The 16,552-nt window shown below is 40.2% G+C and overlaps 1 protein-coding gene across 13 annotated transcripts in view; it reads right to left on the reverse strand.

The window, feature by feature from the left end:
- Positions 1–16,552, reverse strand: part of PRR14L (proline rich 14 like) — a 57,798-nt gene that overhangs the window by 37,398 nt on the left and 3,848 nt on the right. For 9 of the 13 annotated variants that reach the window (XM_072723294.1, XM_072723291.1, XM_072723295.1 and 6 more), the window contains one exon: positions 11,265–11,790. The exons of the other annotated variants lie outside the window; for them this stretch is intronic. In XM_072723294.1, coding sequence (XP_072579395.1) covers positions 11,265–11,738 — 474 coding nt within the window. In that variant the 5' untranslated portion in view covers positions 11,739–11,790. The remainder of the gene's footprint in view (positions 1–11,264; positions 11,791–16,552) is intronic. 13 annotated transcript variants of the gene reach the window in all.

Below are 16,552 nucleotides of genomic sequence, written 5' to 3' on the forward strand. Positions count from 1 at the left end.
TTCTTAAAAGGTTCTGAGTTAAGAACCCTTAAATGGCTGAAGACCCTATAAAGTTTGAAGTCTCAGATATGATCAGAAATTGACTGGGTTTAAAAGGAAACAGTGTGAGGCTGAGGTCAGATATGAGAGACTCCTGCCCCCCTCAATTACCACCACCACAGTACTGGGTAATCTCCATATCAGGTGGGAACTCTACCAAGTCTGGGCCTCAAATGTAAATGAGAGAACAGAACAGCCCACCTACAAGCAGTGGACATGTAGCATAAATGATCTTATAACTCCCCCAACCCCCTCGATATCAGCTAATCATATAATAAACAGTTGCAGAAATTTATCAATTTCTTTTTCCTATAGTACTTTATCAGCTAAATACTCTAGCTTTCAGGATTTTTAGAGGTAGAGTCCTAAATATTTCTTCTTCCACCTAGATTCTGCAAAAGCTGTTTTGAATGAATCAACTTCCAAGATGAAAGTTCACATGGATCCTTCTTTCACCCATCAAGTGAGATAACTGTTATAGTTTATAATACTCTATTAGGTGTAAAAAGGAAGAAATGACACACAGAACAGTACAAATTAGTCTTTCAAATCAACAGCAAACAGATTCTCTGCCTTGCACATTCAACATATCCTCCTCCTGCCAAGTGCTTTGAATCAAAATCAACTTTTGATACTACAAAGTTGTGGCAGATTTTAGAAAGGTCTTGAAAAACTGTGCTTACTCTTCACCTAAAATCTTATTTCCCGGGCAGCCCCAGTGGCGCAGCGGTTTAGTGCCGCCTGCAGCCCAGGGCGTGATCCTGGAGACCCTGGATTGAGTCCCACATCAGGCTCTCTGCATGGTGCCTGCTTCTCCCTCTGCCTGTGTCTCTGCCTCTCTCTCTCTCTCTCTCTCTCTCTCTCTCTCTGTCTCTATGAATAAATAAATAAAAAATCTTAAAAAAATAAAAATAAAATCTTATTCCCCATTAAAAGCTGTATGTCCTGGAAAAGATGCAATTCTCTGATTTGTTGCTTTGAGTCTAGTTTAGAGTAGGAGAACACAAATATCTAAAGGAAGGAAATGAATATACATCAGGTTATTCAGCTTTTATAAGTAGGCTAGTTACAATCTCCTCAGGGCCTGATTTATCTCTGAGCTGTGAGCCCTGCTTATAACCAGACTCCACTGAGCTCCTCCAAATTTGAGCTTCCTGGGGATCCCTGGGTGGCGCAGCGGTTTAGCGCCTGCCTTTGGCCCAGGGCGCGATCCTGGAGACCCGGGATCGAATCCCACGTCGGGCTCCCGGTGCATGGAGCCTGCTTCTCCCTCTGCCTGTGTCTCTGCCTCTCTCTCTCTCTCTCTCTGTGACTATCATAAAAAAAAAAAAAAAAAAAAAAAAAAACAAATTTGAGCTTCCTGAGCTGGAGGCAGAGGCAGATAAGTAAGGAAGGGCAGTGACCGCCTCGTCTTCAGATGGGGCTGTCTATACACTGAAGTGTACAATGATAGGCTAACAATATGGCACAAATGAGATACTTCCTACAACCTGGCTTGTAGAAATAGCCATTTATGTTCATAGTAAAGAATACTCTAGGGCAGCCTGAGTGGCTCAGTGGTTTAGTGCTGCCTTCGGCCTAGGGTGTGATCCTGGAGACCCAGGATCAAGTCCCACATCGGGCTCCCTGAATGGAGCCTGCTTCTCTCTCTGCCTGTGTCTCTGCCTCCCTCTCTCTTTCTCTCTCTCTGTCTCTCATTAATGAATAAATAAAATCTAAAAAAAGAATACTTTGAAAATAAAAGAAACTTTCGTATCTCTAGATGGATCTTTGTTTCCTACCCTTGCATATTTAGAAAGGAACTGCTGTAGAACAGTAATTTTAAATCATCTTTACAGAGCTTAAAAAAGAATTTTCCTTCATGTATTTCAATTCAGGAAAACAACTGGTAATTTTAAATAAGGCACAGATCACCTTAGCTTGCAAAGGCATCTGATGATATTCCCCCACAATGATTATCTGAGGGCTGCTATAATAATTAAGAGAGTTCTTTTTTTAAAAAAATATTTTATTTATCCATCCATGACAGACACAGAGAGATGCAGAGAGAGAGGCAGAGACAGGAGCAGAGGGAGAAGCAGGCCCCATGCAGGGAGCCCGACATGGGATTTGATCCCAGGACTCCAGGATCACGCCCTGGGCTGAAGGCGGCGCTAAACCACTTAGCCACCCAGGCTGCCCAATTAGGAGAGTTCTATCTCAGTCTCAGTAACATGCCACTAGTGCTTTGGGCAATTGTCTGTCACTTTTAACAACAGGAGATGTCAGGGCAAACCATCACTGTGGGGATGACAGTACCCTGGCAGAACTGGAGAACAGGTTATGGCCACCAGTTTAACTACTAATAGCATGAAGTTCAGATTTTTTCCACCTTTAAATATCCCAAAGTGAATTCCTTCCACCACGATATCCCTTTAAGCAAATAGCAAGCTCCTATACACTACCGCAAATTTCATCTAAGACCACAGATTATTAGGATAAGAAGTAAATAAGCTTAATGGGCATTTACTTCAATAGGCTTTAAGTGAAGTCCCACAAATTGCACAAGAATGGGTCTGATTAGGACGTCTGGGTGGCTCAGTGGTTGAGCGTCTGCTTTTGGCTCAGGTCGTGATCCCAGGATCTGGGATCAAGTCCCACACTGGGTTCCTTGTAGGGAGCCTGCTTCTCCCTCTGCCTATGTCTCTGCCTCTCTCTGTCTCTCATGAATAAATAAATTCTTAAAAAATATATATAATTGGGTCTGATGAACATGCCATTAAAAAACCAGTTTCTCCAACAGCATAATATGGTTCAAGTGATCAACAGCCATTGTGGGTCTTTACATAATGTCTTCTGTCCAGATAGCTTCAAATATCGGTCAAAAATGTATACTGACTTTTCATGTACACAGCTAACAGATAATAGACAATCAGAACTTTTCTGTGTCTGTTTTGAGTACAAATAAAGTTTCAAATCCTGGAACCAAAGCTTTTATAACACATTCAACCCAGGCACATCAACTGCTGAGAGAAAAAGAAAAAGTAAAATAATAAACATCCTACAACTTATATCTAAGCACCAAGAAAAACAAACAGAAAATGAAGCATACGGAGGGGACAAATGGAGGGGACAAAACCCCCACACTGTATAGTTTTCAATGTTAAATCATCTACATGGAATATCACATATCCATCTCTATCTTTTTTTTTTTTAAAGATTTTTAAAAAAATTATAAGAATGCACACAAGTGGGGGGAGGAGCAGAGAGAGAAGTAGACTCCTCGCGGAGCCAGGAGTCGAACTTGGGGCTTGATCCCAGGACCCTGAAACCATGACCTGAGCTGAAGGCAAACACTTAATCAACTGAGCCACCCAGGCACCCTGTACCCATGTCTTATTCTTAAATAACATCAATCTGGTCCACAACCCGGCCTGTAACATCTGCATGCACCAGAGTTGTCGACCTTTGTCCCACAAGTGAGTTCAGAACTGAATTCTTTCTTTCACCATTCAGTCTGGCTCTTGCAGCTGTCCCCGTCACTGTGCCTGTTCTGATACCTTTCCCCTCCTTCCTTTTCGCCTTTCTTCTCTCCTCCTCAATAACAGAGTGGTTCCCGATCAAAGCTCCAAATTATTAGTTATAAGCTTTTATGCCTTTTTGACATAATCATAAGGCAGGAAAGAATTATTTTTGCTGGCTTTCTTTTTAACGACTGAAGTATTTCATGATTAGAAGATTTAAAATTTTTTTAAGTGGATCCTTAAAAAAATGTTAAGTACAGTCACAAAAGGACAAAGAATATAAAATTCCACTCTGATGAAAGTCCCTAGTGTAGACAGACTCTTAGACAGAAAGGAGAATGATAGTAGCCAGGGACCAGGGGGAGGGTAGAATGGGGGAGTTACCATTTAATGGATACAGTTTCAGTTTGGGAAAATGAAAAGAATTCTGGAGATGGATGGTGTAGATGGTTATACAATGTGAACGTGCTTATTAACGCCACTGAACCGTACATTTGCAAATTATTAAAATGGCAATTTTTATGTTATGTGCATTTTACCACCATAAAACAAGCAAAAAAAGTTAGCACCAACATTAAAAAGAAGTTGCTTCATAACACATATTTTGTTGTTTTTTCTTTTGACAACAACAAAAATCTATAATTACTTTAAGTGAGATAAAGTGAATGAAATGAATATTTAACAAAATCTGTTTAAGTTTCATCAGAAACCATGATATAGGAAAGTAAACTTCTAAAAATTGGCACAGTCCTTATCCTTGAACTGGGAAATTCACCAAGCAGATCGGACTCTGTTAAATTCATTCGTTTCATATGATGCACGCCCTGAAAGCCTGGGTCTTTCACAATTACAGCAAGTTCTTATTGCTGGAGTCAGGTTCTACTGAAGTCACTACTCATTACCTTTCCTGTCATGATGGATTCTGGTCCAGAGAGAACACAGAGGAGTGGGTAAAGTAGAAATCTTTAGGTATTCTCCTGCAAACCTGAGCCAGTGCCCAACTGTGGGTCTCTTTGCTGGTTTGAGATGAAGAACAGCTGGAGGAAAAGAACTTTATGGAAAGCTGCTCAAGGCTATTAGAAATAAATCACAGAACCCTGGGATGGGAAAAGAACAGCACTCAGGTTGCTTGTCCAAACCAGAAACCCCTCTGCTATATTCCTGACATTCGGTCATTCAGTCTCTTCATAAACATCACTTTCCTACACAACCTATTTCTAGACTGGTGGAGATGTTAAAAAGTACCTTTTCTACTGACTTAAATTCTGTGTCCCTCAAGCAAGAAGGGTTTTTGGTTTTTGTTTTGTCATTTTTACTATTATATACAAAGTTTATATTATAAAGTTTTAAATGTTTTTAAATTTAGAGGTAATTTCTCTCAGATGTATAAAAAAAAAGTCTGCAAATATTGTTCAAAAATTTTCCTGTAGTCTTCATTCAGCTTTCCTTTTTTTTTTTTAAGATTTTTATTTATTCATTCATGAGAGACACAGAGAGAGGCAGAGACACAGGCAGAGGGAGAAGCAGGCTCCATGCAGGGAGCCTGACGTGGGACTCAATCCCGGGACTCCAGGATCATGACCTGGGCTGAAGGTGGCACTAAACTGCTGAGCCACCAAGGCTGCCCCATCCACTTTCCTTAATGTTATCATCTTATACATAACCACAATAGAGTTATTAAGGCCAGTAAACTATTGATACAATTCTAACTACAGAATTTACTCAAATCTTATTAAAGGCTTCCTTAAATCCTTTTTCAGGACCTGTATCCAATGATGCATTTAGTAATCATGTTTCAAGTTCCCCCTTAAACTGACATAATTCCTCGAGGAGATATTCATCTTTTGTGACTTTGACACTTAAAAAGAAAGTCCCTTGATCTGGGTTTGATGTTTCATCATTAGATTCTGGTTATGCTCTGGTTATGCAGGAATCTCACAGAAATGATGCTGGTTCTTGGTCATTCCTCTTAAGAGGTACATGGTTTTAGGGTGTCTCACTCCTACGGAGGTGAACTTCTATCACTTGGTTCAGGTGGGGTCTGTCAGGTTTCTCTATGGTGGAGTGATTCTCTTTTGTATACCTTGTAATGATTCTGTTACTTTGTAATTATTTAATATTTTATATGTAAGACACATTTAGAGACAATGTAAATACTTGTTTTTCATTTAAACTTTTAGCCACTAGTTTTAACATCCATTGAGGATTCTTGCTTGAGATGACTATTACTATAATGGTTGCCAAATGGGAGATTTATTTCCATGATTCCATTTATGAATCAGAATTCTTTAAGAGCTTTCTTTTTTCAAGTTATTTATTCAATTATTTTATATCTGCATGGGCTCACGATACTTGCCTTATTTTATGGGTTGTAATTCATTATTATCTTATTTAAGCTCAAATTGGCCCAGTGTTAGCCACTGGGAGCCCCTTCACATTGGCTCCTGTGTCCTTTTGATATGTCTCCATAATTTTCTGAGTGATTAATCACAAATTGTTCCAGGCTCATCTTGTATTTTTCCCTGTGCTAGACTCCAAAACATTTCCCCAAAAAGTCTGGTTCCTTACATTGGAATATGTTATTTAGAAACCAAGAACTGGGTGCAAGGTGTGCTCACTGCTATAAGATGTCACTGCCTCTATACTCCACCTCACATTCCCATACATATATAGTATTTCTGTACCTATCTACATATATTAAAAGCCAGAAGTTCATACTGCTATCTCCAATTCTATTTCCTCACCACTAGGACCAGTTCATTCTAGCCTCACCCCTGCCCTCACCTGTAATTTCTGCTAGTGAGAAACCTAGCTTGCTCTCATTATCCACCATATTTACCTATTTGCTCACTCCTAGAACACGCATACAGTAGTTTAGGAGTTGCTAAGCCACATCCCTGTGAAAAACAAATTTACTAAAATTTGGAGCACATGGGTGGCTGAGTTGATTAGGCGTCTAACTCTTGATTTTGGCTTAGGTCATGATCTCAGGGTCAGGAGAGAGAGCCTCACGTCAGGCTCTGTGCTGCGTATGAAGCCTACTTAAGATTCTCTCTCCCTCTTGCTCTGTCCCTCCACCCCCCCTTCGCCCTGCATACGTGCTCATGCTCTCTTTCTCTCTCTCTCTCAAAAAAAAAAAAAAATGTTTGGGTTTATTGGATTTAGACTTAAAAGTCGAAATACTGTTTCCCAAAGCTATTTGGGTCACTTTTCTTCTTCATCCCCCCCTCCCTTAGTATGGTTTCATTATTCATTTGTTAAGAGTCATCCGTTGGAGTTTTTATTCAATTTTGGGTTCCCTCACATCCTGGTTGTCTAATTAGTTATTTTTTCAAGTACAGCCTCAGAACTATACTCAGATGTATAGTTGTACCAAACATGTACTCAGAATAAGATGTACTCAGAGAAGTATACTTCCTCCTGTTCCTTCTATCCCATTCCCATGTTCTCTACCCAGCTCCCACTGGCTTCAAACCCATTCATTTCTGGTTTATCCTTCCTGTGTGTACGTATATGTGTGTGTTTTATACAAACGAGCAGATACTTGTATACTCATCTCCCCTACTTTCTTGAATGGGAGGATACAGTAGATGTTTACTTGCCCTTTGCTCTTTTCATTAACCAGTATATCCTAGTTTGCAGAAAAAAAGTTAACATAGTAAGCCTGTTATCCTTAGAAAGGCCTGCTTGCAAGGGTGGCCTGGGCTCATCTGGGAACTTAGATTTTGGGAGAGTTTCCAACATTTCCTAAGGATAAGAGTGGCTTGGTGCACCCATATGACAATGGTGTTTGTGTTGAACACCTGCTTTCCTTCTGGAAGTCTGGAATTTTGTTATGTGCCAGGCAGAGGATGCTCATATAACCAGCTCCTAGTAAAACCCCTGGGCTCTAACAAGCTTTCATGGTAGACATTTCACATGTGTTGTCACTGTTTGTTCTTGGAAAAGACTGTGGGGGGGGGGGGGGGAGGGAGGGACTACCCTGGGAGAGGACTCTTGGAAGCTATAGCACCTGATATTTTCTGAACTTTGCACCATGCTTCTCCTTTGTTAATTGCTTTATACCCATTTGTTACAATTAATCTTAGCTACAAGTATGACCATGTGCTGAGTGAGTCCTATGAGTTCCAGTGAATCCCCAAACCTGGAGGTGGTCCTGAGGAGCCATGACAAACCTGGAAATCACCCCATATCAGTACATGGAGATCCTCAATTCTTTATTACAGGAGCATAGTGCCCCATGTATGGATGTTCCATATGCACACTATAGTTTATTCAGCCTCTTCTCTATATGTGGACATTTACATTGCTTCCAACATTTTGCAATGCTACAAACAGTAACTTTGGGTATATGTATTTCTATAATTTGGAGGTGTATATTTGGGGTAGATTCCTAGAAATGAGAGTGCTGGGTCAATAGGTGAGAGCATATGCATTCTGGTTAGGTGTAGCCAAATTCCTCTTCTAAAAGGTTCTATCAGTATGCATTCCCACCAACAACATGTGAGAACACCTTTTTCCTCACAGTCTTGCCAATAAGATATGTTGCCATAATTTTTCATTTTCTCCAATCTGTTAAGTAAAAAGTGGTATTTTGATTGTTTAAAACTACATATCTCTAATTATAAGTGAGATTGACTACCTCTTCATGTGTTTAAGAATACACACATCAACACACACACACACACACACACACACACAAACATGAATCATCTATTCAAGTCTTTCCTTCATTTTTCTATTGGGCTTTCTTTTCCTTCTTTTTTTTTTTTTTTTCCTATTGGGTTTTCCATTCCTCAATCTAAGAGTTCTTTATATATCAATGGGGAGCTGGTCTGCCTTGGTCAGTAGAGCATTCAACTCTTGATCTCAGAGTTGTAAGTTTGAACCCCATGTTGGGTATAAAAAATACTTAAAAATAAAATCTTAAAAAATAAAAGAGAGGGAGAGCTCTTTATGGGGTGGCTGGGTGGCTCAGTTGGTTAAGTGTCTGTCTGCCTTTGGCTCAGGTCATAAAGCCAGGGTCCTAGGATTGAGCCCTGCTCAGCAGGGAGCCTGCTTCTTCCTCTCCTTCTGCCCCTCCCTCTGCTCATGCGTTCATTGCTCTCTTGCGCACGCTCTCTCTCTAATAAATAAACAAAATCTTTAAAAAAGGGAGTTCTTTACTAGAGAGGTAAGTCCTTTATCTGTGATATATATTGCAAAATATTCTAATTCATCAACTGTTTTTGTCTGTTTGTTCTGCCAATCTAGCAAGAATTCTTATCTTGATATCCAAGGATGTCTAGGCTCTAAAAACCTTCTAAAATAGTGGTATCCTTTTCTGAGAGATCAGAAAAGCATTCATTCAGATTTTCAAAGGGTCCTGTGACCTGAGAATGACTGAACTACATACACTACATCTTCTACAGAGCCTAACTGTGCCAAACAGAACCACTTCTGCTTGACAGCTCTCCAAATTATTGAAGGCTTCTCTTACTTGATTCTTCTTTTATAGGACACACCCTAGCAACTAGCCTCCAATGGTTATTTTCAGTTTTTTGTCATTAGTGTTAATTCTTTATCATGAATGCATTTCTGGCTTTCTATACTCTGCCTACATATGATACGTGACACCAGGCTCAGCATGGGGAGGAGAGGACATGATCCCTTTGGCCAGTGACCCCAACACTGACACATTCCTTGCTTCCCCTCTGCCCTCTCCACCTCCAGGGGCATCCTGAGCTAATCTGAGTGCTGGGGGGAGGAGAGAGGACTGTGAGTGTGATATTCTAGGTACACAACAGAGTACAACTGTTATTTCTCAGTCCAGGTAACACATTTCTGTTAATGTACATATTAAGCGCAAATTGGCTTTTCTTGGCAGGTATCCTACAAAGTCAATTCTAAATGACTAGCTAAAACCTGCAGGTCTTTTGTTTCTCCAAAAGTACTTCTGCTTCTTTTTCACTTATGAAGTTCACTTTTTGAAATCAAGTAAAAAAATCTTACATTTATACCTATTAAATTTCATTTTCCAGGCACCTGGGTCACTCAGTGGTTGAGCATCTGCCTTTGGTTCAGGTTGTGATCCCAGAGTCCTGGCATTGAGTCCCACATCAGGCTCCTGAAAGGGAGCCTGGTTCTCCCTCTGCCTATGTCTCTGCCTCTCTCTTTGAGTCTCTGTCTCATGAATAAATAAATAAGACCTTTAAAAAAATTAAAAAAATAAATTTCGTTTTGCTTTATACAATTCAGAATAGCATTTATCTCTGGTGGAGCTGAGAGGGAGTAAGGTACAGTAATTTTCTAGATCTTAGGTTGAGAGGCATATATATATTTGTGAATGTATTAAATTCACTACATACTTAATAATTTTTGTATATGTACTTTAATACCAAATACTACATGAAATTTTTGGTAAATCACAGAAAATTTTCACCTTAGACCGAGCCCACCATTTCAAGAAGAAACTTCTATCTAGATCTTGAATCTATTACTTCACTTATATTTTTAAGGGCAGATCATCATAGCATAAAATCTGTTATGTTACTTAATTACTTCTATCTAAAGATTAATCTATTCTTAACTATGGTCAACATATGAAGCCTACTAACAACAATCAATTGCCCTGTAACCCATGTAAACAAATGACGTATTTACAAGGTGGGAAATAGAGCTTAGTCCAGAAAGCCCAGATAATATGAATTTATTTGTGGGTCTAGAGTGGGGGGTTGGCAAACTATAGACCACGGGTCAGTACCTTATAAAAAAGGTTTACTGAAATAGAGCCACATTCATCCATTTATGTACTGTCTATGCCTGCTTTCATGCTACAAGGGCAGAGCTGAGTAGTTCTGACAGAGACCCTATGGCCTACAAAGTCTAAAATATTTACAACATGGCCCTGTACAGAAAAAAAGTTTGCTGAACCCTGGTCTAAGGCATCATCCGTAGGAGAGAGTAAGTTTTCTAGTGTACTTGGCAGGTATATTCCTTTAAGAATCTGGGTTCCTCGGGCCACCACAGCTCACTAATCATTAGTCCTACCTATGTAAACCCTATTAATTTCACACTTACAGAGACTGATTTCCCACATAGGCTTGCCTACAGGGAGAAGACATACTGACCAGCCAGTGTGACCATTCCTACCAAGTAATGATTCCACTTTTCACTATGAATTAAAGAAATGGCTTTCTGACTTATACTTTAGTCTCTCATGAGGTAGATTATTAGCATGGGTCTTTTGGAGACAATAACCTCTAATATGCTTGAAAATAAAAGTCATTTCTAGACCTACAAAATTAAGGACCAGCTCCTAAAATATGGAGATCCCTCTAGGGACCTATGAAGCCCTACCTGGGTTAGCAGAGTCCCTCAGAGATTTCTCTGTGATATGTCCCTCCATCCTATTCATGATGCTACCAAAACTTAAGGAATGAGTACCCATCATTTCTTAAAATCAGATGCAGAAATATCACATAGAAACTCAACATTCCACATACAGTAGCTGCTTCAGAGAAGTGACACTTTTTCATTAGATAAGCACTTTCTCTCAAGTGTCTCATGTGACACAAATGTTTTAAAACATCATCAAAAGAAAATTAACATCAAAATCAACATTTTGGAAATGTTTCAAGAAAAAATCATAAGCTACCTGTCAGCATCTGTACTTTATCAAGTGAAGTGTTACTCTGGAAAGCTGTCATTCACACTCATCTGAATTGAGATCTCATGTCTTACCTGACTTAGGCTGATCTTTTCTTCAGCAGCTGTGGAATGTTGATGTGGGTCTTCCTTTGCTCCCTCACAGGGGTCTCTTATAATTTCCGCCTGGTCCCCTTGATCTCTGAAGACCTTTAGCTCCACGCTCTTGGTTTTCTCTTCCCTATCCAAGATCCCAGAAGCCACAGAACCTCCTGCTGTGGAGTCCACCAGCCCACACCGCCCAGGCTCACCCCCATGATCCAAGGTGCCAGAAGTTTCTTCACAACAACTTTCCGCACGAGTCCTCTGCAGCTCCAAGGGCACTGCCCTACTCTGACTTATAAGAGAGCTTGAGGCTCCGGGTTTTACATCTGGAATCACACTTGGCTCAGGGTCAGCATGAAGCTCTTTGGAGACACTCACAGGGAGTTCAGAGTATAATTCCTGTACCACGGCAGACATGGAGGAATCAAGTGGAACTGGCTGAGTCTCTACTCCGGATGACAGCATTAGGGCAGATGGAAGATTATGGAGTCAAGTCTTTTACATCAAACGGTTCACCCTGACACAAATCAAAGGAAGGGATAAAAGTTTAAAATTTTACAGGGTAGAAGAAAGCTGCTTCAGCTAAAACTGGCTAAAATAAGGTGAAAAAATTCCACCTCAAATGCTGGCAACATCTGGCACCAAACATCCTTCTTAAAGACTGTGAGTAGAAAAATAAATATCTTAAACCTTTAATAGACATCTGTCTAATCACAACTCAAATACTGCCTTACAAACAATTCCAATTTAAACCTGGAGGGCCAGCAAATGTAGATGAGAATAAGACATGTCTAAGCACCCAAGGATAGAATTGATATAAATTAGAAGATAAAGATGATCGTCTACTTGTTTTCAGGGCATGAACCTTGCCTATTCTGTTCATTGCTATTTCTCTACTGCCTGGGAGAGGTGCTTGTCATATAGAAGGTATTTAGTAAATACTTGCTAAATGAACATATACTGAGGGATTCTGAGGAATCTGATATACTGACTTTTCCTCAAGAAGAATTCTCTATGAAAGAAAGTATAGAGACAACAGAATTCCATTCCTTTACTGCTTACCAAACACTTGAGCTGTATCTATCCAGACTGGCACAAGACACTACTAAACCAGATCTTTAGCAGAATCCTCTCTGACTTATTCAGCATCTTGAGATTTTCCAAGTGCCTTCACAGATACAACATATTTGAATTTCACAACCCCGTGAACAAAGCAGAGCCACTATCACCATCCCACTACAGATCCTAACATCACCCTGAAGAGGTAAAAGTGACCTGCCTAAAACATTACAGGGTTCTCCGAGGAGGGGGCAGGGGAAACCCAAGGGACTTCTACAGTGTTGGAAATGTTTCAATTCTTGCACCGGAGAGTGGAAACGGGTTATTTGCTAAAATACGTATGCTTGTGTAGTTCATAAAAAGACATTATTAAAGTTAACACACACATGCAAGCACACAGGAGCAGGCACGCACACGCGCACACAGACACACATACAGCTAGGAAATAGTACATTTGGAACCAGGGTTTCCTGATTGGCAATTTTTCCATTTTAGTCTACCAAGTGTGTAGTTTCCACAACAAAATCCACTTTGACTTAGCCAAGGTGGAAACTAGTTAACCAAATAAGATACTATATGCTTTCATTCTTGATACCTTCCCTAATCCTAACAAAAGGAGAGAAAACGTAAGAAATTTCTGGCAACTGAGTTCATAACAAGGATTTATCTGAGGTATTGATGGCAAATCCCTTTGGCCAAAACATACACAGGAAAGGATATTTCAAAGAGACAGCAGATTTCTATTCCCTACCACTTACTAACATCCATCTTTACCAAAATAAACCTATTACATACAAGCAAAATCCATTGCTGGCTACCAAACTGTTTTGAGTTGTCTTACCTTCTCTCCACTGACCACATTCAGATTTCTGAGCAAGAGGGACTCTCCAATATACCATATAAATTTTTACAATTCAGTTTCCCTGGACCCTGTTTCTATTCCTGCCCTGAATTTCTGGGGGAGTCCACACATGTCACTTAAACAAGACACTTGCTCTGCCTCTAGGTTAAGAAGTATCCGCTCCTTGAATATTCCTGGGTTTAAAGACTGAAAGATTGTAATCCTTCCTCCTTGCACAGAAGGTCCCATCTTTTGACCTGTGCTATCAAGACTGAAGCTGGGGGGGAAAGGGGGGGTACCTAGGTGGCCAGTAGTTGAGCATCTCTGCCTTTGGTTCAGGTTGTGATCCTGGGGTCCTGGGATCAAGTCCCTCATCAGGCTCCCTTCAGGGAGCCTACTTCTCCCTCTGCCTATGTCTCTGCCTCTCTCTCCGTGTCTCTCGTGAATAAATAAAAAAAATCTTAAAAAAAAAGAAAAAGACTGAAGCTGGGGGCTGAGGTGGGACAGATGACAGACAGGTCCTTTCATTTTGGGCCATTCCGTCTTTCTTCTGGTTTCCCAACCTGTGGTAGATTATTTACTTACTCACGTTCCTATGCTTTCATCTACTGGGTGTCCTTAATGTTTTGAAGGACTCCTCCCCAAACATAAAAGTATGTAACATTACACTACTAATTTAAATACTAGAAATTACAGGAAATCAGACTGCTAGTCCATTCAGTTTAAAGAACACAGGAGGGTTGATGGAAAAATTTTAATCCAAAAAAGCAGCAAGGAGGGCAGCCCTGGTGGCGCAGCGATTTGGTGCCGCCTGCAGCCTGGGGTGTGATCCTGGAGACCCGGAATCAAGTCCCGCATCGGGCTCCCTGCATGGAGCCTGCTTCTCCCTCTCCCTGAGTCTCTGCCTCTCTCTCTGTGTGTCTATGAATAAATAAATAAAATCTTAAAAAACAAAATAAAACAAAAAAAAGCAGCAAGGAGAAATAAACTGTTGTGTCCAGGAGTATGGTGATAATCAAATGAGACACTTTCATAAATGGTGCTCACAAAATGTATCATTTTTGGGGCTACAATCCTCCCCTTTCTCCTCTAGCTCCTGGATATTTTTAGGGGCACTTTTATTTATTTTTTTAAAAAGGTTTTATTTATTTATTCATGAGACACACAGAGAGAGAGAGAGAGAGAGAGACGCAGAGATATAAGCAGAGGGAGAAGCAGGCTCCTCGCAGGGAGCCCAATGTGGGACTTGATCCCAATACAGGATCATGCCCTAAGCCCAAGGCAGACAGATGCTCAACCAGTGAGCCACCCAGGTGTCCCTTTAGGGGCCCTTTAAAGTTTAGGCCACTTAGTGTGTGTGTTAATAGCTGAAGTAGAATTGCTACTGCACACCAAAAAAAAGGGAGGAGGTGCCCAATTTTCATTTGGTTCAGTTTTCCTTTCCCAACAAAGACCCAATCTAGTTTTTGGTTATCACCACATACAGACCGGAAGAATAAGTGCAGGAAAGGATACTGTCAAACAGCAGGTTTGTTGATGGAGATAGGCTCCCTGGCTCTCTATTATCACATATGCAAGAGGTCCTCTCACTTGCCTGCACTAAAGTGTGAGCGTTCTCAAAAGTTTAATCCTTGACACACCTCCCCATTCCAGGCTTCACTTTTTTGATGACCTCACCTCTTTTATAACCTTTCTACTATGCAGATGACTCAAAACCCTTTAAGTATAGGTGACCACATGAGCCAACAATTCTACTACTAGGTATACATGCACAAAAACTAGTACCCAAATGTTTGTTAGCAGCACGATTCACAACAGCCAAAAAGTAGAAACAGCTTACATGCCCATCAACTGATGAATGGATAAACAAAGTGGTATATACATACAATAGTATATTACTTGGCTGTAAAAAGGAATGAAATACTGACCTGATACAACATGGATGAACCTTGAAGACATTATGGTAAATAAGATGCCCAGTCACAACGAATCATATATTATAAGAACTCATTTATATAAAACATCCAGAGTAGGCAAATCTAAGGAGTCAGAAAGCGAATTACTGGTTGCTCAATGAGAGATGGGAAAACTGGAAGTGACTGCTAACAGAGTTTCTTTTGGGGGCAATAAAAATGCTCTAAAATTTATTGTTGATATGGTTAAAAAACTCTGTGACTATGCTAAGAACCAATGAATTATATAAGTTGATGAATTGTATGACATGCAAATTATATCTGAAAGCTATTTAAAACAAAAACAAAAATAAAAATACCTGTCCCCAGCCCCCATCTCTTCTCAAATTCCTGACCAATATTTCATTTATAAGGATGGTACCCCTCCCAAACTTAACATATCTATGATGGAACCCATCTAACCCGATGAATAATTGAGTCTTACTACATACAAATAGCTATGAGAAACGAAGATGAGTAAGATGTTCTCGGTAAACTTACATGTTTATTTTTTATCATGTTGCCTCTCTTGGTAACAACACTCCCATTATTCTAGAGCTCAGACTTGAACATCTAGACATAACTATATCTGACCTTCTACTTGTTACATTAGCACTTGCAGTCCATGGACTCAACTCCTACGGTATCTCTAACAAATCACACTCCTTTCCATCCCCATGGTCCCAATTCAAGATTTGTTCCAAACACAGGACCATGCACAAATACACATTTGCTAAACAGATCTGTATCATGAAGAGGCAATACTGATAATCACACAGAATGGTTCAAAATATTCTTCAAGGAAAACAGTGCCATTACATTTCCTATGCATCTACACTGTAAACTGGCATTGGCCAAAAGAGAATTTTAAAGCGTTGGTTCCCATGAAATAACATCCAATTTACAAAAGCCAAACATCACAAAGCTATCATCTCTTGAAACCTGTTTGTTAAAGATATCGTTCTAAGAATTTTCAACCTATGAAACAACTAAGCACACTTGCCATTGAAGCAAAGCAGACTTCTCTCCTTTTCTCCTTGCCCCATCCTGGGTCCTCAAGTTTCTGAGCAGTATTTGCAGTTGAGTCACCCAGAATAGGTGAGTGTCTCGCTGGAACCATGAGAGTTGAAGTATATTTAGATGCAAGCTTAGAGTAGCAGATTAAAATTATTCTCAGCTCACTAGCCTGTACCACCAAACTCTTATTTTAGCCATCTATCAAAATACTGGTAATGCCACAGACTGCAGGATCAGAACAAAATTATAACAAGATATTCAAGTTCTTTAAAAGTTAATTTCTAAATACGCTGGAACAATTAAAAATGGTGTAGGGGATCCCTGGTGGCTCAGTGGTTTAGAGCCTGCCTTCAGCCCAGGGCGTGATCCTGGAGTCCCGGGATCGAGCCCCACATCAGGCTCCCTGCATG

The sequence above is a fragment of the Vulpes vulpes genome, chromosome 10 (genome assembly GCF_048418805.1).
Source record: "Vulpes vulpes isolate BD-2025 chromosome 10, VulVul3, whole genome shotgun sequence".
NCBI classification, from domain to species: Eukaryota; Metazoa; Chordata; class Mammalia; order Carnivora; family Canidae; genus Vulpes; species Vulpes vulpes.